Source organism: Podarcis muralis, chromosome 6 (assembly GCF_964188315.1).
Source record: "Podarcis muralis chromosome 6, rPodMur119.hap1.1, whole genome shotgun sequence".
In the NCBI taxonomy this organism is placed as follows: Eukaryota; Metazoa; Chordata; class Lepidosauria; order Squamata; family Lacertidae; genus Podarcis; species Podarcis muralis.
The window spans coordinates 29,895,112-29,919,511 of record NC_135660.1 but is presented as its reverse complement, the minus strand read 5'-3'; the positions used below and the strand labels follow the sequence as shown (position 1 = coordinate 29,919,511).

Sequence of the window (24,400 nt, the reverse complement as noted above, 5' to 3'; positions counted from 1 at the left end):
CATGAGTCTGACCAAACTGCAGGAGGCAGTGGAAGACAGGAGTGCCTGGCGTGCTCTGGTCCATGGGGTCACAAAGAGTCGGACACAACTAAACAACAACAACTGAAGACTTTCATCTTCAAACAAGCCTTTCAAAGTACAGTATAGATCTTTCTCGGTCTGCATCTGCACTGGAAATGTCTTATCCTTTGTGTGTTCTGTGCCCTGAACTGCTTTGGGAGGAAGGGCTGCATATCGATTTAATAAGTAAACAATCTAGCCCACACTGACCCAGCCCCACATGGAGACACAAGGGATTGAACCTGAGACCTTTTTGCATGCTAAACATGTGCTCTGTTCCAGACCTATGGCCCGTCTTCAGTTTCTGGCACCTTAAAGACTAACGAAGTCATTGTGGCGTATCTTCCCTAGACCACAGCCGGTTCCATCAATGCGTGAAATGTAATCTAAAACAGCCCGCAGGCTTGAAGGCGCCAATCAGCCTCTTCGCGGCTCTTGTGGCTCGCCATTTCAGGACCAGAGACCCCTGGACAGCGCCTCCAGTTCCGGGCAGAAGCAACGACTCAGGCAAGGCAAGGCTGCGCTCCGGCACTTAGAGATGGAGGCGCTGCAGTCATGCAGCGCGCAGAAAGAGGCGCTGTTTTCGTGACGGGGCTGCTCAGATCCTAGGCAGTCAAAGGTGACTTCGTGGCAGGCCGATCGTAACCTTGCAGCGGAAGAAAGGACAGAGCCACAAGCCCGTTGTGAGGCTCCGGAGAAGGGGGTGGGTGGGGAGTGAGCATGGGGGCTGCAGGCTCGCCGCTCAGATTTCCGAGCCCTCGAGGAGAGGCTGGTTTCTTCCACGGTGTCACGACATCCTAGCTCTCCGCCCGCGGAAAGGAGCTGGCCAGGGTCCCCGAACTAACGTGGCGTCTCCGGGGAAGGAGCAGAGAGCCAGAAGGATCACCCTGAGCGACGGGAATAAAGCAATGTTGCACGGTTCTATCGCTTGAGTCGTGCGCCAGAATGGTGAGTAGCGACTGTTTGTCTCCTCCACCGACCCCCAACGAGCTTCCACGGGTGGCTTTTGTTTTGAAAGTTAACAGAGGGATCCGGGATCCGGAGGAGATGCCGATGACTTTGTGTCAAATCGATTTTAGAAAAAGCCTCTGAGCAGTGGGCGGCGGGGAGGGAAGTTGGGGGGGGGGCGTTGTTGCCAGTTTAGCTCTGTTTTGCTTTTCCCGGAGAGAAAGAAAAGCAAGGGATCCTCAACTACTTTGCTCCGGAGCCGCCCTAGTAACTTTGGAGCAAGGGAGCTGAGGACCATGCTAAGGTCTTGGTAGAAGCCAGCGCCACGAGCAGAGGCGACCACGTCCACTCGACGCCCGTCAGTCAAGTGGCTGGAGGACCAGCATCAATAGATTCTGGAGATGGCAACCTGTAGCTGTCCCCTCCCTCTTCGCGTCAGTGGCCGACATAACCTCCAATGAAGTCCGAGGAACTGTGGCTGATGTCAATAGGGGGCGTCTGGCCGCACGTCGGTCTGGATTCAGGAGCTAGTAAATAAAATACCGTATCCCAAAGCGCACAAGCGTCTGCTCGCGCCCAGTAAAAGTCAAGAAAAGAGTATTAAGCACATTCTCATTTTTTTAAATAAAAAAACTGACAAGCCCAGTTGCCCCTTTTGGTCCCCGCTTCTGCCAAAGCTGGAGTGGCTTAGAAATACGGAGAGAGGGTTTGTTGTGGTGCGCTAGGACAGTGCTTGGTTTTGGCAATCTAGTTAGCGGCTTGGAGACGCATCAGCGCCGCTGGGCAGAGAGGCGCTGTGGTTACTAAGGCCGCCACCCTTTCAAGACGCGCTTATCTCTATGCTCCGTTGAACACAGTGGGATTCGGGGCTGATTCAATTCTGCTTCACACCTCAGAGCGTTTGATGCCTTCTCCTATTTATGGATCCGGGAGGCACGCAGAAGAAGGCAAGAGAGAAAGGCTCCCTGTGCAGCAGACTTGTAAAGGGTGGGGATTGTGTAGGACATTCGTTTTTTAAGGAGCTCAGAGGGCGTCCAGAAGAAAAGTGCTTATTGATGAACTGGGGGAATAGGAAACTAAGAGGAGTGGGTGGGCAAGAGCTCACCGTAATTGTACTGACCCAAGTAGGTCATTTTGATCAGGCACTTCTTCTGGGGTTGCGCATCATCTGAATTACTAATCTGCACGACTATTACTGGACATCTAAAGCAGAGTTTTTTCTCATGTGCTTTGTAATAGTACCAAAGAGGCACACAGACATGCAGAGAAAGCTATGCAGAGAGTGCGTGCTCCTGAATCAGGAAAATGGCAAATTCCTCCCTGACTTTTAAGGGAACGGTGTGTTGGTTTCCTTTGCTCCTGGTTCTGTGCTTCTGCCCAGTAAGGATGTTGAATAGCAAGAACATAGGAAACTGGTCCATCTAGCTGACATGGTCGCCTCAATATGTTGTTGGACTCATCAGCTACAGTCATAGGATCATAGAATGGTGGAGTTGGAAAGGACCATCAGGTTCATCTAGTCCAACCCCCTGAAATTCAGGAATCTTTTGCCCCTTGTGTGACTTGAACTCACAACTCTGAGATTAAGAGTCTCATGCTCTACCAACTGATCTATCCAAGTCTGTTATGTAGACTATTATGGTACATTTTAAAAATTCTGAATTACAGCATAATAAGCCTGAAGACACTAATAGTAAACTTCCTTATCTGGCCGATTCTGTATTCGTTGCGTATTCGTTTTGCAAAAGCTAGCCAAAGTTTCATGTAATAAATATAAATGCAAATATCATCCAGTGTGATGCAAATGTGGCTTTTTAAAAGAGAACATTCTATTTTCCCATTTTCATGCATTTGCTTTTGCAGTATGGCTTCATCAATACATGCCTGAAGTCATTGGTGGTTGAAAAATATGGTGAAGAAGTATGGGAGAAATTAAGGTAATTTATACCTGGAGGAAATATTCATAGACTTTCTGTTTTGTTCCCTCTGTAATTTCTAATAATAATAATAATAATAATTCAGAAACACCTTTTGAAATCTTAGGAAGTGTCCTGCAAGGTACAAGTTGACAAGTGCTTCTCTGTATGCACAACAACACACCATAGTCTTAGACATCAGGCCAGTGAATAACAGGAGCACATGGAGTTTGTCCTACTGAGGTCATCATTTGGTCTGTCTGTCGATCCCAGTATTGTCAGCCCCAACCTTTGCCAACCCTACTGCATGCCAGATGTTTTGGGCTACACCTCTCATCAGTCTCAGCCAGTGTGGCCATGCTGATGGGAGTTGTAGATCTAATCATCTAGAGACGGCACCATGTTTGCAAAGGCTAGTACACTCTGCTACCAGAATTCAGAGCCCTGGGATTGGGGTGGGTGGAGGGAATTGATACCGTGGCAGCATTTTGCAAAGACACAACATTACTTAGTCAGGAAAGGAATATTGTTGCATTCCACCCCAATCTCTGAGCAGTGTGAGATTCTAAGGGTCCCAGGTGTTTACTGAGGGTTCGTGTTTTCTTCGGAATGAGGGACAGCAGACACTGTGGTGTTTTCGTGATATATGGTTTATTTACACATATATACAACCTGAGCCCACAATGGAGAGATTCACAGCAATTAACAGCCCCAAGAGGCTTTTGCTTTCCCCAAAAGCCACAGCCTTGGATTCAAGCAGAAATCAAGCGCCTCTTTCTCTCTCTCAGGCTTTCACCTGCTTCAATTTCTCAGCTCTTGCCTTTGTCTTTCTAATTATCAGTCAGTTGAGGGAGAGGGCCCACCTATTTGTTCCCTGGCACCAAGCCACTTCCTTTGTTCCCTTGATAGCTCATCACCTCACCAAGAAGCTAGCCTGGCTATTCCAGGAATTAGAAGAGGACCAAGGCAACCTAACCCTCACAACTCATAGCACTATGTACGGCCTTCAGAGCAGAGAGACTGAATGCAGGGACTACCCATTAGATTAAATCTATAGAATTGTAGCACCCCCCCAACAGAAAGTAAAAGCACATACATGCCTAACATCTGGAAGCACAAGACTCTTATAATGACTCAGCATTTGTCCTCGCCCCTGAAGAAAATGCCTTTAGCCAAAGAATATTTAAGTGAAAGCAGAAGGAACGCCATATTGCAGGAGAATGATTTCCCTGCTCTGAGGATAACCCGAAACAATTACTGAAACAAAGGCAAGAGATTGCCTCATCACATAATGCTACTCTCCTCTAATTGCTTTATTTGTTATGCAAAATGATACAGAATGGCATGTGGTTGGGTGAACATTTTTGTGACAGAGCAGCAGCTGAAAACTCATCATACTGGAATGAAGCCACATCAAATTTTGAAAGTATTATAGCAGGCATCCTTAGGAAGTGTTATTAACTAACTGAAAGCATTATACTCTCCCTCCCTCCCTCTGGACATATTCTCTTGACTGCTATGGGCTTATTCAAGGCCCACATTTTAGGAGCATAGGAATCTGCCTTATACTGAGCCACTCCGCCAGCCCATCAAGTTCAGCATTATCTATGGGTGTGCTGAGACCTGGGGATTATTACATTAGTTTCCTTGGTTATAATGCTAGTACATCTCTCCTGGTTCCCTGGTTTCTAACATTCTTTTTACATTGCATTACCTGTTGTGGTATGGAACTGTGGCTTTCTGTTAGATATACTGAGGTCCAGCTCCGAGGGCCTTCTGGCTGTTCCCTCACTGCAAGAAGTGAGATTACAGGGAACCAGGCAGAGGGCCTTCTCTGTAGTGGCACATGCCCTGTGAAGCATCTTCTCATCAGATGTCAAGGAAATAAGCAACTATCTGATTTTTAGAAGACATCTGAAGGCAGTCCTGTTTAGGGAAGTTTTTGATGTTTGATGTTTTATTGTGTTTTTAATATTCTGGGGAAACCCAGCCAGATGGGCGATGTATAGATAATAAAATTATTGTTATTATTATTGTACAGCCATCCCACAGTAAATTGCATTTGTACCAGGGACCATGGCACGACACAACAGCAGATGTCATAGGACATGTCACTACCCTTTATGTGCATGTGTGCTTCTGTTCCCCTATGATTACCTCATGAAAATGGCGGGAAAGAGCTATACCAGGGCAGAATGTCTCATTTCACTGCTTGAAGCAAAACAGTAAGTGCTGCTGTTATCCTGCTGTTGCTGCCACATGCCTTCTACTGATGCTACCAACTGCTCTGCTGACACCATGCACCTTTTCGCATCTGCTGTGGGCAGAGAAGCTGCACAGCTATCAGGGCCAATTTTGGGTGAGATCTCAACCAAATGGATGCAATTGTGCCCAAAATTGGCATTGGTGGTGGTGGCGCTTCTCTGTCGATGGTAGAGGTGGTGGGACACCCATGAGTGTGCTGCGGGGGGCTTCGGCCCCCTGAAGCAGGGGCCTCAGCCTCTCTAATGATTGGGCCAGCTCTAGGACTATATGCCAGAATACTGCCCAAAATTTCATCACATGGCTTGATCCTAAGAAGGGTCAGTAGTGGCAGGCCAGCTGACTGAATGAGAGACTGAACCCTAAAAATGTTATTAAAATGCCAGCCAATATTTATTTCTATTACAGAGTCCAAACTGGAGTACAGGATACCTTTTTGACTTTCGAAGTTTACAGAGATGAAATCACAATGCAGCTGATTGATAAGGCATGCAAAATGCTAGGTACGTAAGGCTTGGAAAGTAATGCAGTGCTGCCTGCACCACTCCACCAGCAGACCCTCCACGTGTTCCTATTTCCCAGGGATGTCCCTGATTTAGAGAAGGCATCCTGGTTTCTGATTTGATCCCACTTTTCCTTAGGATGTCCCTATTTTCATTGCAGAAATGTTGGACTTATCTGACTCCCGAGCTGTCTGAAAGAGGCAATCCTGTATAAGGAATTTTTTAAAAAAGTGTTTAATGTTTTCTTATGCTTTTATATATGTTGGAAGCTGCCCAGAGTGGCTGGGGCAACCCAGTAAGATGTGTGGGGTATATATAATATCATTATGGAATGGAATGTCCCTATTTTCATTAAAGAAATATTGGAGGGTCTGCATCAGCCACCACTGCATGTAAAGCACTTATAAAGCACAAGGCTTTCCCCAAGGAATCCTGGGAACTGTAGTTGGTTAAGGGTGCTGGGAATTGTAGCTCTGTGAGGGATAAACTACAGTTCTCTGGGTTCTTTTGGGAAAGTCATGTGCTTTAAATGTGTGCTGCATACACAGCCCTAGTTAAACTGGGTTCTTGATCCTAAAACATTAATTAATAGACAATTATTTTCCCAGATGTTCCCCCCGATATGGTCCTGAAGCAGTTTGGAGAATATTTCTTTGAATTCTGCAAGCGGTCAGGTTATGACCATATGCTGCGGACTCTGGGAGGGAACCTCTATGAATTTATAGAGAATCTGGATGCATTGCACAGCTACCTAAGTCTGTCTTACCAGGTAAGTGGAAATAACATTTGTGGTTCTACATACACAGCACATGTTCACAGCAGCATAATATGAGATATGTCTATTATTATACATACTCTCACTGATTAGTTTGGTGTATTGACCTTGGGCTGGAAATATTTAGCTGCTGTTTGATTGCCTTTCTCCATTGCATATGGAGCAGAGGTGCTTGAGTCCAGTCAGGGTTTGTGTGTTGTTGTTTTTTTTGGGGGGGTGGGGTGGGGAAGAATCCAGAGAGATGTAACATTAACTCATGGAATGCCCCCTACCTCTTAGAACTTTGGAATACAACTTGTTTTTCTATATTTGTTAAATAGTGAGCTTAATTGTAATTGTAATTTGGTAGAACCACCACCACAGCCCAGATCACGTGCTTAATTTGGTGCCCAGGAAGGTTGCCCATTCTGCTTCAGGGCAATCTTGAAAAATGAGCTGAAATATGAGATGCGTGATTATAAAGAACTCTGGGTGTTTTTCAGGAAATGAACGCTCCTTCATTTAGGGTGGAAAAGAATGAAGATGGGTCGATGCATTTGCATTATTACTCAGACAGGCGAGGCTTGTGCCATATTGTTCCAGGTATGTAGTTTCCTCTGGAATGGATTTTGAAAGGTGGGATAGTCAGCTATTGGATTAATGTCTTCTGAATGTCCTGCACACTGTGTTTTTCTCTTTACAGACCTCTTCCAAAACCTCCATTCGCTATAAACTAGCAATTGTCCCAGTGGTGTGATGTCGTGCTGATTCCTGCCATCATTCTTATTATATATTTATTTAGAGAATAATAGCTTTGTAACAAAGACTGGCCCTCTATGCACTGACTGAAAAACAAGCTAACAGGAAAAAGGACTTAGTTAAAATGTCATAAATTTATGGTTGCCACATTTCAAGATGTAAAAGAGTGATACTCAAATACACACTTTCTGGTTCTGCTGGCAAAAACCTGGACATTCTGTCAATTTTTCAAAATTCCACCTGGATGCTACTATCACTGTTTGAATCCCAGACATATCTCGGAAATTCCTGACATATGACAACCCTAATAAATTGCTATGGTGATTCAGATGTTTAATTTGAAATCAATCTGGATTTGAGTTTCTTGGTGTCTCTGGTAACCTTTCTTTTACATCATGGCTGTTGGCTGGTATAATGGATGTATGATCTGTATTTTTTTATTGGTACTGTTGCTGTGGGTTTTCATGGCCTTTGGCTAGAACAATAAACTTACATTGTTGTATCGTCTATTGGGCTGCCATCGAAGACTTTTTAGATACTATAATTTGTCCACAATACAGCAGCTAGGCTGGTTGGTATGGATTGTGCTATCAGAGTTTGTGCAGCATCAGTTCTGGCATAATCCTGAAATGAAGCAAGGTGTGTCGGAGGCATTTTGGGCTTGTCTGAAGTGATGCAGGATCACTACAAGATGGCATGTGTTGAAGGAGGAACCCGTGTCGTGTTTCATGGCACATGGATGATCCAGACATGGGGGGGGGGGGGAATGCTGCAAACAAGTGTCTGCTAAAAGCAAAAGCAATGTCTCTAAGCTTAGTATTAGTTTAGGGTGGGGTGATGGAGGAAAGGAAAGGAAAAGGCAGAGTAGGGAGTAGGTGCAGAGGAAGATTTTTGCTCTCACTGACAAATCTAGTTTGCAATCAGAGGGATTTTTTTAAATTTATCTCGAAAGTAAACCCCTTCCCCCCCTTCCTACTCCAGAAACACTTTAAAAGTATGTAGCACCTGAGCCCCTGGACCCATTTACTTGTAATTTAGCAGATTTTATCCAATCTTTATGGGCTACAATACCTGCAAATTTCATGCACTTCTGTTAACAGAGGGGGAAAGTTATAGCCATTCAACAAATTCCCGGTTTGTGAATGGAGGCAAGAAAATGAATCAGACTCAAACCCCCAAGCATCAAACTGGCGTCTAGAACAAATCACTGCATATCCCCAATAACATCTAGATATATTTTTTTTGCTTCAGGAATCATTGGTGCAGCAGCTTTGGATTTTTTCAACACTGAAATTTCCATGGAAATAGTCAATCAGTCAGAAGAAGAAGAAAGAACAGGGAAAAAGGAACACATTGTATTTCTTGTGACACAAAAACCTGTATTTTCATACAGAAGGCGAAATAAGTTCTCTTCCTGTTCGCCGTTTCATTCAAGTTCCAGAACACTAGTGGAAAAACAGCTGAATAAAGAGGTACTGTGATATTCATTTTTGTATGGAGTTATGTATGTATTGACAGGAAGACCTATATATAAAATATATAGCGTCGAAGCAGTTTTAAAGTAATAGGTTGTCTTCTACATCATCATCATCATTGAAATTACTATTACTATTAGTATTGCTACTATTATTATTGTTGAAAAAAGAAAACAGGTGTCAATATTAGACACCATGTTCAGAATCCAGGCATATGCTCAAAACTCTGGATATTTGCCTCCAAAGAGTTTGAAACAGTGAAGGATACTTGAAGATATCCCAAGTGCATTCCAATTCAAGAGTAGGAAGAAATTTAAGTTGCTTGTGCCTTCCATTATTACATTAATTATTTCGCTGATGCAAAGACCTTGGTACACTTCTCACTTTTAAAATTTTAACAGTTTGGCAATTGTTTTGGGTTCATTCCACAGGATACTGAAAGAGCCACGAACAAGAACAGGGATAAAGCCAGCCCGCCTTCGACATGCCCTCTCAAGAAAAGTCACTGGGAAACAATTAAAGGAATTGTGACAATAGGAAAAGGTAAATAGTGTAACTTTCAAAAAGCATTTGGCATCATTCATTAATACTTTCAGTATGGCATTTAAAACCCAGGCTTTTTCATTAAATATGATTAATTTCTATCCCATCTTACCTCCAAGGAGGTCAAGGTGGTGGACCTTCTTCATTTTACCCTGACAGCAATCTTGTGCGGTGGGTTAGGCTGAGAGATGATGAATAGCTCACCATCCCCCAATGAGCTTCATGTCTGTGTTGGAATTTGAACTCTGTTCTCCAAGGTCCTAGCCCAACACTCTAATCACTACACCATGGTGGCATCCTAGTAAAAACAACCACGTTGTATTAAAGAAAAACACAAGATAATGGTTATGTTTACATGTCATAAATTTTTATTTTTGAAAACCCTTTCCAGGTTCTAATTTATAGTGGAAACCTGTTCAGCCTATTCTTCCAATCGCATCATATTCATATACATGGAAAGTCCCCATGTACTGTATATTATTCTGGAGTTCTTGGAGGAAGACGGAGGGAAATGAATGAATATTTATTTATTTATTTATGAATGAGAATTAAATTATCTTGCAGAATCATGCTATCTGAATAATGGTACTGATTCTATCAGTGAATTATGATAGGATTGAAATTACCCCCCCACCCCCACCCCCCATATTGCAGGACGACTTCTGAAAGGATTTGATCCTGTCTATCCTAAGACCCTCTGCATAGATCCGAAGACATTTTGTAATGGGCTTCCTTTCCACATTGTATTTGATGAAGAGGTGAGTCAAACTAATGATAACTTGTTTCCCTACATATGTGAACCAAACATAGTCATTTTACAACACAATCTTCTGCATAGCAACTTAGAATAAAATCACAGCGAGTTCAGCAGGACTCGTTCCAAAACAAGTAGGCATAGGATTACAGATTCAATCACCTAATGTAATAAATTGTTTACTGCTACTGCCTACTGTTGACCTAGAAGCTTGTTCGCATGATAAGTTAACCTGAGACATTCTGTTTCATAATATATTAATACCGGGATTAATAACTACCCTTCCAGTAGTTAGCTGCTGAAAATTGCCCAGACGGCAATCGAGCATCGCCTTATAGCCTACTTTTCACCATTATTCCAGCATGGTCCCAGTAACACTGTTATGTGAGACAATGCAAAATCCACTCCAGCCTTTAAGTAGAGAGGCATGGGATGGGGGCTGTGAGGGTGAGTGTGCTGCCTCTGCCCCCTGTCACTCTTCTGATGGTGTTCCATCAATGGTAGGCCAATCTTCTAAAACAGGAAGCCTTCTGTGCCTTCCCTGCATGCATTCAGGGTTCTAAAATGTACAGCAAAGCTTTCATGTGTACAAGAGGCCCCCTCACTTCAGAAGATAACTCTCCAACTCATGGAGGATGGTTGGAGCAGCAGCAAGGGGTTGGAAATAGTGGACTTCCGTCTCATGTTTCCTTACCTTTGGGATGGGGGACCTTTGGCCCTCTGGATGTTGTTGGACTCCAATTCCTACCAGCTCCAGCAAGCCTGGCCAATGATCACAGACGATGGGAGTTGCATCCCCAACCTTGCCACTGCCCTATCAACCTAGTGATAATGCTACTAGGTGGTTGGCTCTGTGGCGCTACCATTCCATGCTGGTTGCTCCCGTACTTACTCCAGAGGTAGGATTGCAAGACAATTTTGAGGGGGGTTGACGCTAAAGAGTTGTGATTCTATCTTTTAAGCTTAGAGTGAAGCAAGCCGGAGTCAGCATTCAAAAGATCGTGCCAGGCCTTCAGACACTGGGCATCCGCCTCAACCAATACTTCAGTATCGTACGTCCTGAAGTGAAATTCACCATCTCCAGTGTCCAGAAATTTATCAACAGCCAATTTGTTTTCCGGACCAAGAGGGAGATGATGCCAGAATCTTGGAAGCAGCGTCCTATGTTAGAACTGAGAGGTAACTCATTGTCTCCATAAATATCGGGGTCAGGCATGATTAAGGTGACTGGATGAAGAGCTGGCTGCAGGGCTGGCCAACCCTTGAAGGGTGTTAAGGCACTTGCTTCAGGCCAGGTTCTGAGGGATGGGACACCCACTCCCCACCCACTGTTACTCCCCACTGCCTGTCGCCTGGACAGTAGCAAATATGGGAGCACCCTCCCCCCAAATCTATTCCCTAACCCTCTCCTCCCTCCTTGAATTCTGAAATTGTGTCTTCATTGTAATAATTGAGACAATTTTTTATAAGTTCTGGGTGTTAGGATTCTTTTCCTGTGTTGCAGTCATGGGATTGGTTTTATCACATGATGCTGTATGTTTTCATTCCACATTGTGGGAAGTGACGGAGACAGGATGTTTTTATTACTGTGTTTCCATGATGTAGGACTTTTGTCCTTTGTTCTCTCTTTGCTGTATGATGCTGAAGAGGAAGGAGCTGAGTTACAATATATACAAGTATATATATGTTAATAAACATAGTTTAGCCAAAAAGCTGCGCTACTGAGTCTGAACGCTGACTGCCTATACTTTGCTGATTCTGAAGTGTGCTGATGCCTCTGAGGTATTGAATGTGATGTTTGAACTGGAGAAGGATTTTGAATCTCCTGACAGACCAGGGGGGAGATAACATGCCAGTCGGGCATGTGTCTCTGCTAGATTCCTACTCATGTGTAGGACCTCCTGACACTGGGTGGAGTAGAAGTCTAGTGAAGGGTTGGAAGTTTAACAATGCAGATATAATCTAGAGGGAAAGAACAGCAACCAAAAACTTAAATAACTAGAATGAATGGCATGAAGGAATAGTACCTGTGATTCTGTATTTTTTTTTAATCAGGTCAGATGATTTGGATGGAGCCTGTCCAGTGCATGCTGTACCTTTGCTCCCCTCTCCTGCGCACGCTGCATGAGCTGGAAGAGAGGCACATGCACATCGCCGACATTGCCCCCCACGATGTCACCAGGGATTTGATCCTTCTGAACCAGCAGCGGCTGGCTGAGATGGAGCTGTCCAATCAGCTCGAGAGGAAGAAAGAGGAGCTGCGGATTCTGTCAAAGCACCTTGAGGAGGAGAAGAAAAAGACGGAAGCCCTTCTCTACGCCATGCTCCCAAGGCATGTGGCCAACCAGCTCAAAGAAGGGAAACGAGTCGAGGCAGGTGAATGAGCGCGAGGCAGATAAAACATTTGGGGCCAATGTGCAGGTGCTTAACTTGTAAGGAAGACCAAAACGAGGAACTTCAGAGAAAAAATGGTCCAGGCTCCCTTTCCCCCTTAATCTACTGTTGCCATTAGCCATTCATTTTAATGCCAAGGATTAGAAACTTCTGGTCCTTCACAAATTTGTTGAACTTCAGCTCCAATCTCCCACCCAGCCAGTATGGCTAATAGTCAGGGAAGAAGGTAGTTCATTGGTGTTCCCCAGAGCACCTCCATTGTTTAGAGGGCACATACTTCTAAATATCAGATGCTGGGGAGAAAGAACAAGGGAGGGCTGTTCTCACCAGGTCTTGCTTTGGAAGCTTGTAGAAGCATCTGGTTCTCCATTGTGAAACTAAATGCTGGACTAGATGAACTTTTGATATGATCTAGCAATGCTCTTCTTGTTTTTATATGGATGGAGAGTTAAGCATGTGCTTAACTCTTATAACAAAAGGGACTGAATCACTCTTGGCTTAGATCAGGGTGGAGAATCCGTGACTCTCCAAGTTCTGTTGGACTACAACTCTCAACATCCCAAACCATTGGCCATGCTGGCTGGGGCTAATGTGAGAGATGGAGTTCAACAACTTTTGGAGGGCCAGAGGTTCCCCATCCTCAGGCTATATCATGCATGTATATATGTATGCATATATGATTTTATAGTTGGCTGTTAGGATCTTTTGCTGTGCAGTTGCATGAATTTTAGCTATGTAACCGCCAAGGGCCTTCTGGCGGTTCCCTCACTGCGAAAAGCCAAGTTACAGGGAACCAGGTAGAGGGCCTTCTCGGTAGTGGCACCTGCCCTGTGGAACACCCTCCCACCAGATGTCAAAGAGAACAACAACTACCAGACTTTTAGAAGAAGGCAGCCCTGTTTAGGGAAGCTTTTAATGTTTGGTGCATTACTGTATTTTAATATTTTGTTGGAAGCCGCCCAGAGTGGCTGGGGAAGCCCAGCCAGATGGGCAGGGTATAAATAATAAATTATTATAATATTATTATTATTACATTTTTTTTAATTACAAGATCTAGATATCTAGGAATGAATGAATAACATGAATATAGGTACAAGTCTTGACCACATTTATTCACAAAACTATCCTCACTCCTAACCTTTGTCCTTTTGGGCTTGCAGGAGAGTTTAAAGAGTGCACCATATTATTCAGCGATGTTGTAACTTTCACCAACATTTGTGCCCAGTGCGAACCTATTCAGATTGTCCTCCTGCTAAATGTGATGTATCTGCGATTTGACAGGCTGACCACAGTGCATGATGTCTACAAGGTCAGTGACAAATGTTCAGCCACAATTTCATGAAAGTGATGTTAGGGGGAAAGATGCCAAGGACCATTTCTCTCTCCTCCTCTTCCTCCCCCCCCCCAACTTGGTACCTTGTAATTCCCTGCTCTCTTTGGCTCCACCTTCTCAGCAGCCCCTATAAAAGAAAGGAGAAGAGAGATGGGTAAAATTCTCCTGTCTTATTCCCGATACATGGGCTCTGATGCCCCCATTCCTTTTGCTTTGCTCTGCCTGAATCCTGTCTAAAGTGTGTGCATCTTCTCCGACTGCTTACCCTTAATGTGGGGGTGGGGGTGGAAATGTCTTTGTGATGACAATGTGGGCAAGGCTGTCAAATGTAACTGGCTGACTGACCGAACCCAAAGGGTGCTCATCAATGGTTCCTCTTCATCCTGGAGAAGAGTGACTAGTGGGGTGCCACAGGGTTCTGTCTTGGGCCCGGTCTTATTCAACATCTTTATCAACGACTTGGATGATGGACTCAAGGGCATCCTGATCAAATTTGCAGATGACACCAAACTGGGAGGGGTGGCTAACACCCCAGAGGACAGGATCACACTTCAAAACGACCTTGACAGATTAGAGAACTGGGCCAAAACAAACAAGATGAACTTTAACAGGGAGAAATGTAAAGTATTGCACTTGGGCAAAAAAAATGAGAGGCACAAATACAAGATGGGGGACACCTGGCTTGAGAGCAGTATATGTGAAAAGGATCTAGGAGTCTTGGTTGACCACAAACTTGACATGAGTCAACAGTGTGACGCGGCAGCTAAAAAAGCCAATGCAATTCTGGCATCTAGATCAAGGGAAGTAATAGTGCCACTGTATTCTGCTCTGGTCAGACCTCACCTGGAGTACTGTGTCCAGTTCTGGGCACCACAGTTCAAGAAGGACACTGACAAACTGGAACGTGTCCAGAGGAGGGCAACCAAAATGGTCAAAGGCCTGGAAACGATGCCTTATGAGGAACGACTAAGGGAGCTGGGCATGTTTAGCCTGGAGAAGAGGAGGTTAAGGGGTGATATGATAGGCATGTTCAAATATATAAAAGGATGTCACATAGAGGAGGGAGAAAGGTTGTTTTCTGCTGCTCCAGAGAAGCGGACACGGAGCAATGGATCCAAACTACAAGAAAGAAGATTCCACCTAAACATTAGGAAGAACTTCCTGACAGTAAGAGCTGTTCGACAGTGGAATTTGCTGCTAAGGAGTGTGGTGGAGTCTCCTTCTTTGGAGGTCTTTAAGCAGAGGCTTGACAACCATATGTCAGGAGTGCTCTGATGGTGTTTCCTGCTTGGCAGGGGGTTGGACTCGATGGCCCTTGTGGTCTCTTCCAACTCTATGATTCTATGATTCTACATGCCTACTGCAGCCTGTTGAAAGACATCAGGTGGGATGCAAGTAGCAGCAGCAAAATGCACAAAGGAAGTTGAGGCGGAAGTATGCTGACTAGCACACAGCAGCAAGGGAGAGATAAAAAGCAAAGGTGACCTCTGGCCCCATGAAGTTGTTTAGAAGGAATATGAATTGAGAGTGGGAGAATAGGAGAATGGGGTGTGGGGAGGAGTGGTAGAGATAAAGCAGAAGGTCAGGGTGAGACAGCTGTGAGAGAAACATGAGTGAAAGAAAGGGATAGCTGGGGGGGGGCAGTAAATCTGAGGTTACAGACTCTGTGGCAAGCCTGTGATGCCAGAGAGAATTTATGAGGACTGCATATAACAAACAGGATCCTGTGCTGAGAAGCTACTAGGGAAAACCTGGAGTAAGGAACCATTCTTGGACTCTGAGGCCACCCTGTGTGTTGTTATAGAGAGCAAGAATCCTGATGGTTTTCCTCTGAGGCCCTGGTCCATTCCATGGCATCTGTGGCCGTGATTTTAAAAAAAACACGCTGCACAAAATCACAAACAGAATGCATTGTAATGCTTTAGTTTCTTGAAGAACGAAAAAAGGGTTTACATTATTGTTCAAAACAGCAATGTTATGTGTTAAAATAATTTGAATATCAGAAATGTGAGAATTCTGTGCTTACGATATTTCACACTAACCCTCTCTCCCCGAAACCAGATCTTAAAATAATTAGGCAAGTCCTAACTAATATCATAATTCATTCATTGATTTATAAAAGTATTTATAGTGTTAACACGCCACCCCAATCTCTGAGCGGTGCGATGTTCCAGGGGTTCCAGGCACTTACCCTGGAATAATAATGAGCTCAGACAGAGATTATTGGCATGGCAGGGTTTGTCTGCTTCTTTTTTTAAAGGTGGAAACCATAGGAGATGCCTACATGGTAGTAGGGGGTGTTCCTGTGCCTGTATCCACACATGCTGAACGGGTTGCCAACTTTGCGCTGGGAATGATCATAGCTGCAAAAGACATAAAGAATCCAGTGTCTGGGAATCCTATTCAAGTGAGTAGCCAATAGACACATGCACATCATCTGCTTACTATTTGCAAATGGAGATGACGCAATGTAGGACCATAATGATCAGCAATCTCAGACTTGATTTGTGCGTCATGTGCAGTAAATTGTAGGCTTCTAGGCTGTCATAATAAAAAGCCAGTATGTAAAAGATCCCGTTGGTTGACTTGACAAGTTCACTGGGATGACTAAAGACCAACGTCCCAAAGGCCATCAGTTCTTTTCAATTGCAAGGTATTTAATGTGCACACAGAGCTCTGAACCCAGCAAGGGTACCATAATTCAGTTCAAGGGAACAGGAAGCTTTGTGCATGCAAAGGGATGAGTGTGTGGAGCTGGCTTGTGCATTAACACAACAGGAATCCCTGATCATGCAGGAGGGCAAGTCTCTGCACAGAGAGATTTGGACTGGGGGATATATGGCTAAAGGTTCTGTTTTCATATGTGAGATACAAGGGCTAGAAGGACAGGGGACCTTGAGCACACACAAATGTCTCTGCAGGATTGGTCCTGAGGCCTGGAGGACCCCATTCAGCCCCCAGGCCTGCGATTCCCCCATTCCTGTTATAGAAATTCCCATTTTATGTACTCGATAACTCCATTTTCTTTCAAAGGGTTGGGGATGGTGAGCAAGACCTTCCTGGTAGATTGTGTCCTCCTGTGTCAGCTGTAGTAATGTCCTTGCAAGTGTGATCGAGAGAGTTGCACTTATTTTCAGACCTCTGAATTCAGGGCTAGAGTTTCAGTTTCTGTCTCTCAGAAAGAACAGCCTGATAGATTTGCTTCCCACCCTGCCCCACAATGCTGATGAATAGTATCAATTTTTATGAAGAATTACAATGGCCTGGGTTCAACAGTGCTTAGAAGCCATTTTGGCATGTAAGCAGTATATAAATTTATTATTATTATTATTATTATTATTATTATTATTATTATTATTATTATTCAGAGTTCATCATAGGGAACTGTGGATTATGGCTTGTGACTGTTTAGTTTGTGTTTTAGAACTTCTGGATAGATTGTGCTTGAAACAAAACCTGTTGTGGAAGTGATCTTTTCCCCAAAAAACTCTTGCTCAGATCAGAGTTGGGATCCACACAGGGCCTGTCCTTGCTGGAGTTGTTGGAGAAAAAATGCCACGTTATTGCTTGTTTGGAGACACAGTGAATATAGCATCCCGGATGGAGAGCCATGGGGTACCAAGCAAAATTCACCTGAGTGCCAGCGTTCATCAGTGAGTAAGCTCCGAGACAATCCATTAATAGTGCTTTGCACTGAACTCTTGACTTGGCATAGGGCTGTTAATGGCTACTATTCATAAGGAATAGATTGCCTCCTGTATCAAAGACAATATGTCTCTGAATATCAGCTGCTGGGGAGCACCCCCCCCCTTGTGATAGGATAGTGTCTGCTTTCTTATTGGAGCTACTTTAAAAGTATTTAGATTTGTTCCCAAATTAGTGGAGTTAATTACCAAATGTTCCCTTCCTACAAAAATACATGCCATTTACATTTTGGCTGTTGAGCTCTACTTTACTGGGGAATGGTGATTTTTGTGGTTGTGGTTTTGAAAATACAAGATAGATGATGGCACGATTTAGAGCACAGAAGTTCCTAAAATGGTTTGTTCACAGATGATGGTGACCTAGCAGTGGGATCATTTTTAGTGCAGTAATTTGGGTGGTGACATGGAATGTCTTGTTTGTCTGCCCTGGCTGAGATGTACTTTAAATGCATGTTACAAGAGAACAATGTGGAGAAAGGCATTAATGTATACAAGAAGCCTTATAAGAATCCTTGCTTCTGTGAAGGGATGAATTACTGTAATAAAATGCAAGTTTCCACCTGCGTTTTCTGCATTTTAAAGAAAATAGCCATTGACTTTAATAAATTCTGAATGAGTGGGTTTTTTTAGATTCTAGTATTTATTTATAGCACCCTACCTGAATGGGCCCCACCAATTTGCACTGAACACTGGGACATAAGCATCATTGTATAAGAACAGTGATATTGCTAAGTGGTGACAAAAGGGCAGGCACTGTTCATGCCATTCAGGACACTGTCATAACACCACTAATATTTCAGGCAGGTGCAGAGCCTGTGCTTGAAGGTGTTGGGCTGTGAGTTCAGAGCCATCATTCTATAGCCATTCTATAGCCATGAGTCATTCTGGAAGGCAAGCATTTCAATGCATGTCCTTTTATAGGCTTCTGCTAGTTAAATTACCATTGTGTCACCATTCCAGGTCTTTCAACAGAACCTAAGCCGTGTTGAATTTTCCACAATAGAGGCTGATATAATTATTGTCATTGTGCCATTTTCATAACCCACTGCTTAGATGTGCTGCTTTATTTATGTTTCAGGTGCCTAAAGGACAAGAATTTTGAAATGATGGATAGGGGAGAAATTGATGTAAAGGGCAAAGGGAAAATGCACACTTACTTCCTGGTCCGGAATACAATGGCAACTGAGGATGAGGTCATGGGAAGACCACCGAGGGATCCTGTTCCCAGCCATGAATCCGCTCCACTGTCTCTCGAGTGCAGCGCTGAAGCATTCCAAAGCGCATATCCACAAGGTAGAGGAAGGAGAGCAAATGGACTCCTTTTTATTTCATCATTTCGCTGTTTCTGATGCTCAGGCCATGAGTGCCATGGCTTATGTTGTCAACAGGGCATCACCCATCATGCACTTTATCACATACACAGCCCAACAAGATAACAACAAGAATCTGCTGACAGCTTAAGAATCATTCTGACTAACCTGATCCAAACACACACACAAACACACACCACTCAAACACAAAAACAAGTCTCACTACAGCCAGCCAAAGACAACTAATCACACTGTGATGGCCTGGGATTCCGATTCTGAGAATGAACCGGAGGAATCCCAGCCGGCACAGGAGTCCCCGCCTCCAGGGCCGGCTGAACTGGGGCAAGGCCTAGATTCTGAGGAGCCTGCACCTGTGCCAGATCCTCAGGAGCAGGCACCAGGTGAAACCATTCTGGCCCCAGAGGTGCTTGAGGACTCAGTGTCTACAGGTGAGCCTTCCCCGGGGCCCAGTAACCCTTCAGCCTCTCCTGAACTGCAGAGGCTTAGGGCAGAGAGGCGAAGGGAACTGGTTTCTCCCAGGAGGAGTGCTCGCCTTAAGGCCAGGAGAGGCGGGGCTCCTGGGGGCCGGGACCGCCCCTGGCCTTAGAGAAGATAAAGGCCAGTCAGCCCGATCCCAGGTTGCGGGAGCAACGTCGTCATTGAAGAGCTGTTTCGGCCAGCATCCAGTCCTGTTCCTCCAGTCTTCCTGTTCCCTGCCCGGCTTCCTGCTTCTGATCTTCGAGTGTCCTGTCCCCGCCCGGCTCCCTGTTTCGGACCTCGCCTCGCACTTTGTGGACTATTTCCAGGCTAGTGACTCAGGACTGAACTTTGACTACGGTAACAGTAACCTTTCCCCCGGGACCAGCACACACACCCTAGGCCACCCCAACATCTCTCACCACCAAGGAAATACAACAAGCAAATAGTAAGAGAACCCACATGTGATGCTGACACAAAACCCCACAAATATGCTAAGTAGAAAAATAGAAGCATGGCTACCTGACCCCACCCCACTCACCATTCCCCCCTCCACCTCTTTCCCCCTTTTCTTCCTAATGTAACAAATGAAACTGATCTGTAGAAAACGCAGCTTGAAAAAAGAGACATTGCGGGTGTTTTTGTAAACTAAGAAATCTTAATAAAAATATATTTAAGAGAGAGAGAGAGAGAGAGAGAGAGAGAGAGATCGGCAGGCTTGAGGGAACTCCAAAGTTAACAGAAGCATAAAATAATTTTTTGGATATTGGGAAACAAGGGACTCCAAAAACATCCTGATGGGAAGTGAGCAAGCTAAGTAGCCATGGAAAGCTGACTGAATGTTGAGGGGTGAGGAACAGAAAACCAGGTGGAAGGCAAAACAACATAGAGTATTGTGTTGGAGGACACGGTTGACTTACTGGAAAAGTTAACAGGAGAAGCCATACTACAATATTTGCTGCAGGACCCAGCTGTAAAAAATAAATGACACGTACCTATTTCTATTCCTTTTCAGATTCAGATGAGACATCGCTTCCTATCATAGCAATGAAATATGCAGATAGCCCCATAGAAGCACACACCAGCGTCAAAGGAAGAAATGAATCAAGAGCAAAGGACTTAGCAGGTACAGTAGTACCTCGGGTTACATACGCTTCAGGTTACAGACGCTTCAGGTTACAGACTCTGCTAAGCCAGAAATAGTACCTCAGGTTAAGAACTTTGCTTCAGGATGAGAACAGAAATTGTGCTCTGGCGGCACAGCAGCAGCGGGAGGCCCCATTACCTAAAGTGGTGCTTCAGGTTAAGAACAGTTTTAGGTTAAGAACGGACCTGCGGAACAAATTAAGTTCTTAACCCGAGGTACCACTGTATTAAGAAGTCAGGAAGAAGTTAGGGTTTGTGGGAATGGGGCTATGATACACCCCACCTCTGGGGTGGGGCAATGGTCCTGAGGGGCTCTATCCTCGGTAGCAGTGACCAAGGCCAGCAGGCAAGCTGCCTGCCCAGCCCAGTTGCCTCCCACCCACCCAATGGGTCTCCTCACAGGAAGGCAGGGAGGGAAGAGGTGGAGACAGAGCAATGACAACAGAAAGAACGTAATCTGGGGCATGGAGGGGCACCCTGCCACCACCTTCACCATCAAGAGTAGGCGGAGTGGCAGAGGGAAGATGGCAGCAACGAGGGGGGCACAGTGTGATGATTTGCCTTGCCTCCACCCTCCCAGGGACAGTCCTGCCAGGATTCCAATAACTTGAACCTTGGATGGGAGATACAGCAGTCATGTTTGCCTTGTTGCCCTGCACTAAGAAATAACTTGATGTTGATAGAAAACTCTATGATTGTATGATACTACCATCAGTTTGCATTCACGCTACTGGCTCTCAAATCACGACACATTCAAGTTAGTGGCTGAGTAGAGGCATAGCAAGGGTAGGTATTCATTTGGGAAGAAGGAAAACAGTCCAACCCACAAACTAACCTATAGCTTCTGGAGATATTTCAAGGAAAGCAGCCTGGCTTTTGATTGTTTTAGCTTTGGGTTTTATGTACATTCTCATGTTACTAGAGAGATGAAGCTCTGTGTTAGAAAATGCATGCAGTATAAAATGATTGAAGTATGGTGCAAATGTCTTTTCTTTTTTTTTGTCAAGAATACATGGTCTGGAAAACCATAGCATTTTATTGGACGAAAAAAATGCTCATTCAAACTTTATATCAGTATTTCTATCCAGCAGATCTTGTGGCCCCTGTGAAATGGGAGGCTGCTTCAGCTTTTAAAGAAAACCTCTCAATGTGTTCTAAGCAAAATCTTTGTCCTATAGTATTCAAATATATATTGATGAGGCAAGAAGACACCTAAAATGGGTTTATTCTTCACAGAGTGGAGTGTAGAGGGGGGTTGGGAGAGGATTCCTTCAACATAACACAGAGATAGCCAACACGGCGCCCTCTAGGTGTTGTCGCACTACAACTCCCATCATGCTGGCTGGGGGTGATGGGAGTTGGAGTCCAATAACATCTGGAGGGCACTGCATTGGGTATCCCTGATGTAGCACATAGCACTTGGCACTGGAAGCAGAGCTTCTCATCGCAGTTCTCTCCATTCTCAGGCTTTAAAATTACCCCAGATTTTCAAGATAATATTAGACTCAGGCTTGATGCTGTTATTAAGACAGGGCCCGCCATCTTTAAGAGCTCTCATGGAAGGAACATGTCTTTACAGGCAAACCTCATGATTCAGAGACCAATGTAAGTCTCCATGGTGACCAGCAGTCAAGCAAAGATCCTTATCATCTTACACAAGGCAGAAGCAAGCCAGCAGCAGCAGCGCCGCGGATCAGGAACGTCCGATCCAATTTCTGCAATTTGCTTTAAGAAGCTCCTGAGTTTTAAAGTCGAAGAGTACAAGTGTGTTCTGTAATGTAATGTTTTGCTGTTGCTCTCCTGGAGTCCTGACTTCACATACAGTAGTAGTACATCAAGTGCACTGATATTGACATATTTTGAAATCACTGGTAGCAATAATGAAGCAAACTCTGGGTATTTCCCTGTTTGCAGTCTTGACTTGTTTTCCGTGTGTGAACATGACACATCTTGTTGTGTGAGATTGAAGGGAGTTGTGCTCCAGTTGTCCGCGTATTTAAAAGTCTTTGTCACCTTATCCCCAAACTGTGTTTGACTTCCAAAAAAAGAAAAAGAAAGTAGTAACATAGGAGGATGTAATCGGTATGGCAGTGCATTTAAGCTCTACTAAGGGCTCATCCAGACTTTGCTTTTGTGCTGTGTTTCTAGGCACAGCTCTGCGCTTTAAAGCTCTGTGCTTGAGCATTCCCCCCCCCCCAGCACTTTCCCCACAAAAACTCACTCTTTACTACTGAATCAGAACAAGTGGCAAATTCAGCGCTAAAGTCTTCATGGGGAAAGTGGTGGAGGAAAACAAAGTGCTCAGACATGGACCAGGAATGGTCCTGTGCCTGGGAAAGCATGGGGCAAAAGGTGAGTGTGGATGACCCCTAAGACAATGGTCAGTGGAAGCTGTTGCCCTTAGAATTTAAATTGCCCAATATCCCCTGCCTCTCTTGCTCTCTACACCCACATACACAAACAGTATGATATAGGGATCTGTGTGTTTTCCTTTTAAGGATGAAAGCAGCCCAGAGAAGGATTTGCAGCTGGAAGGAAAGAGTTACATAGCTCCTTTCCCCTCCCCTCAGTCCTGTAAAAGGTAAAGGTAAAGGGACCCCTGACCATTAGGTCCAATCGTGGCCGCTCATCTCGCTTTATTGGCCAAGGGAGCCGGCGTACAGCTTCCGGGTCATGCAGCCAGCATGACTAAGCCGCTTCTGGCGAACCAGAGCAGTGCACGGAAAAGCCATTTACCCTCCTGCCGGAGCAGTACCTATTTATCTACTTGCACTTTGACGTGCTTTCGAACTGCTAGGTTGGCAGGAGCAGGGACTGAACAACGGGAGCTCACCCCGACACGGGGATTCGAACCTCCGACCTTCTGATCAGCAAGTCCTAGGCTCTGTGGTTTAACCCCCAGTGCCACCCGCGTCCCCTCAGTCCTGTACTAGGCCCTGAAACACCTTCACTAGCATTACATGGGGAAAAAAGAGAACAGAGTGTATTTTGATTTCACCCACAACTGTTTTATATCTTAGTTTCACCCATGTTAGTAAAAATCAGAAAAGGTTAGCAGCCATGGTTGCCATCCATAGTTCACTGGGAATCGATGGCTGGTTTCCAAGCAAATTCCATATATGCAGATCTGTATGAGTGTCACTGTGAAGGCACCTTCCTGGTGTTTGGTATAGTTTCTACTTGGACAATAAATGTTTTATATGAGACATCAAATTAGCACTTGCTTTTGTGGCATGAATGGAAGCGTCTATCATTTGCAAAGTGATCTTTTAGCAGGAATGTCATTCTTTGCCAAAGGCCTCATTTTTTTGTGAAATGTTTCAAGTAGGGAAAACTCAACTCCCTCAACAATTCCTCATAAGCACCATCACCTCTCTGGATCTGGACACCACACCTCTGTTGATGCAGCCCAGAACACCACCAGCCTTTTTTGCTGCTGCATCACACTGTTGACTCATGTTAAGCCTGTGGTTCACTATGACCCCCAGATCCTCTCCACATGCATCCCCAGCAAGCCAGATGTTGCCCATCTCATACCTGTGTAGCTGGTCACTCCTGCCCAAGTGCAGAACCTTACATATGTCCCCACTGAAATTCATTTTGGCTGTTCTGGCCCAGCTCTCCAATCTTTCAAGGTCATCCTGAATCCCAGTTCTGTCCTCCACAGCATCAGCCACTCTCCCAGCTTAGTGTCATCTGCAAACGTAATGAGCATCCCCTCAATTCCTTCAACCAACTGGTTTATAAAGGTGCTGAACAACAATGGGCCCAGGACCCTGTAGCACCCCACTTGTCACTTTCTTCCAGAATGATGAGTGAGTACTCTTTGGACTCAGTCAGCCAACCAGATACAAATCCACCTAACAGTTACTGCATCCAACCCACGCCCCGCCAGCCTCTCTGCAAGACTATCACGGGGGCCTTACTGAAATCCAGATACACTATGTCCACAGCATTCCCCTGATCCACCAAGCCTGTGATTCCATGAAAAAAAAAAAAGAAATGTGAGTCATCTGGCATGACTTGCTTTTGAGAAGGCCATGCTGGGTCCTAGCAATCACA

At 44.8% G+C, this 24,400-nt stretch overlaps 2 protein-coding genes across 2 annotated transcripts in view; one reads left to right on the top strand and one right to left on the bottom strand.

The window, feature by feature from the left end:
• SERPINE2 (serpin family E member 2) overlaps window positions 1–24,400 on the bottom strand; it is a 230,477-nt gene that overhangs the window by 203,286 nt on the left and 2,791 nt on the right. The gene's annotated exons all lie outside the window — the stretch shown is intronic.
• LOC114597802 (guanylate cyclase soluble subunit beta-2-like) lies at window positions 378–23,534 on the top strand. Its single transcript, XM_028731084.2, has 16 exons — window positions 378–1,008; window positions 2,872–2,945; window positions 5,595–5,689; window positions 6,298–6,458; window positions 6,947–7,046; window positions 8,454–8,674; window positions 9,109–9,220; window positions 9,875–9,978; window positions 10,937–11,153; window positions 12,030–12,350; window positions 13,529–13,677; window positions 15,962–16,108; window positions 17,200–17,354; window positions 18,484–18,698; window positions 20,208–20,318; window positions 21,918–23,534. Exons 1-16 carry the CDS (start codon window positions 1,006–1,008, stop codon window positions 22,067–22,069), a joined length of 2,337 nt encoding a protein of 778 aa, XP_028586917.2. The 5' UTR covers window positions 378–1,005; the 3' UTR covers window positions 22,070–23,534.

What these genes read in the sequence shown, in the direction of transcription:
- LOC114597802 (XM_028731084.2), top strand. An exon ending in TAAGGCATGCAAAATGCTAG is followed by an intron (nt 5,690 to 6,297) that starts GTACGTAAGGCT and finishes TTATTTTCCCAG; the next exon opens with ATGTTCCCCCCGATATGGTC. An exon ending in TGTCTGGGAATCCTATTCAA is followed by an intron (nt 16,109 to 17,199) that starts GTGAGTAGCCAA and finishes ACTCTTGCTCAG; the next exon opens with ATCAGAGTTGGGATCCACAC.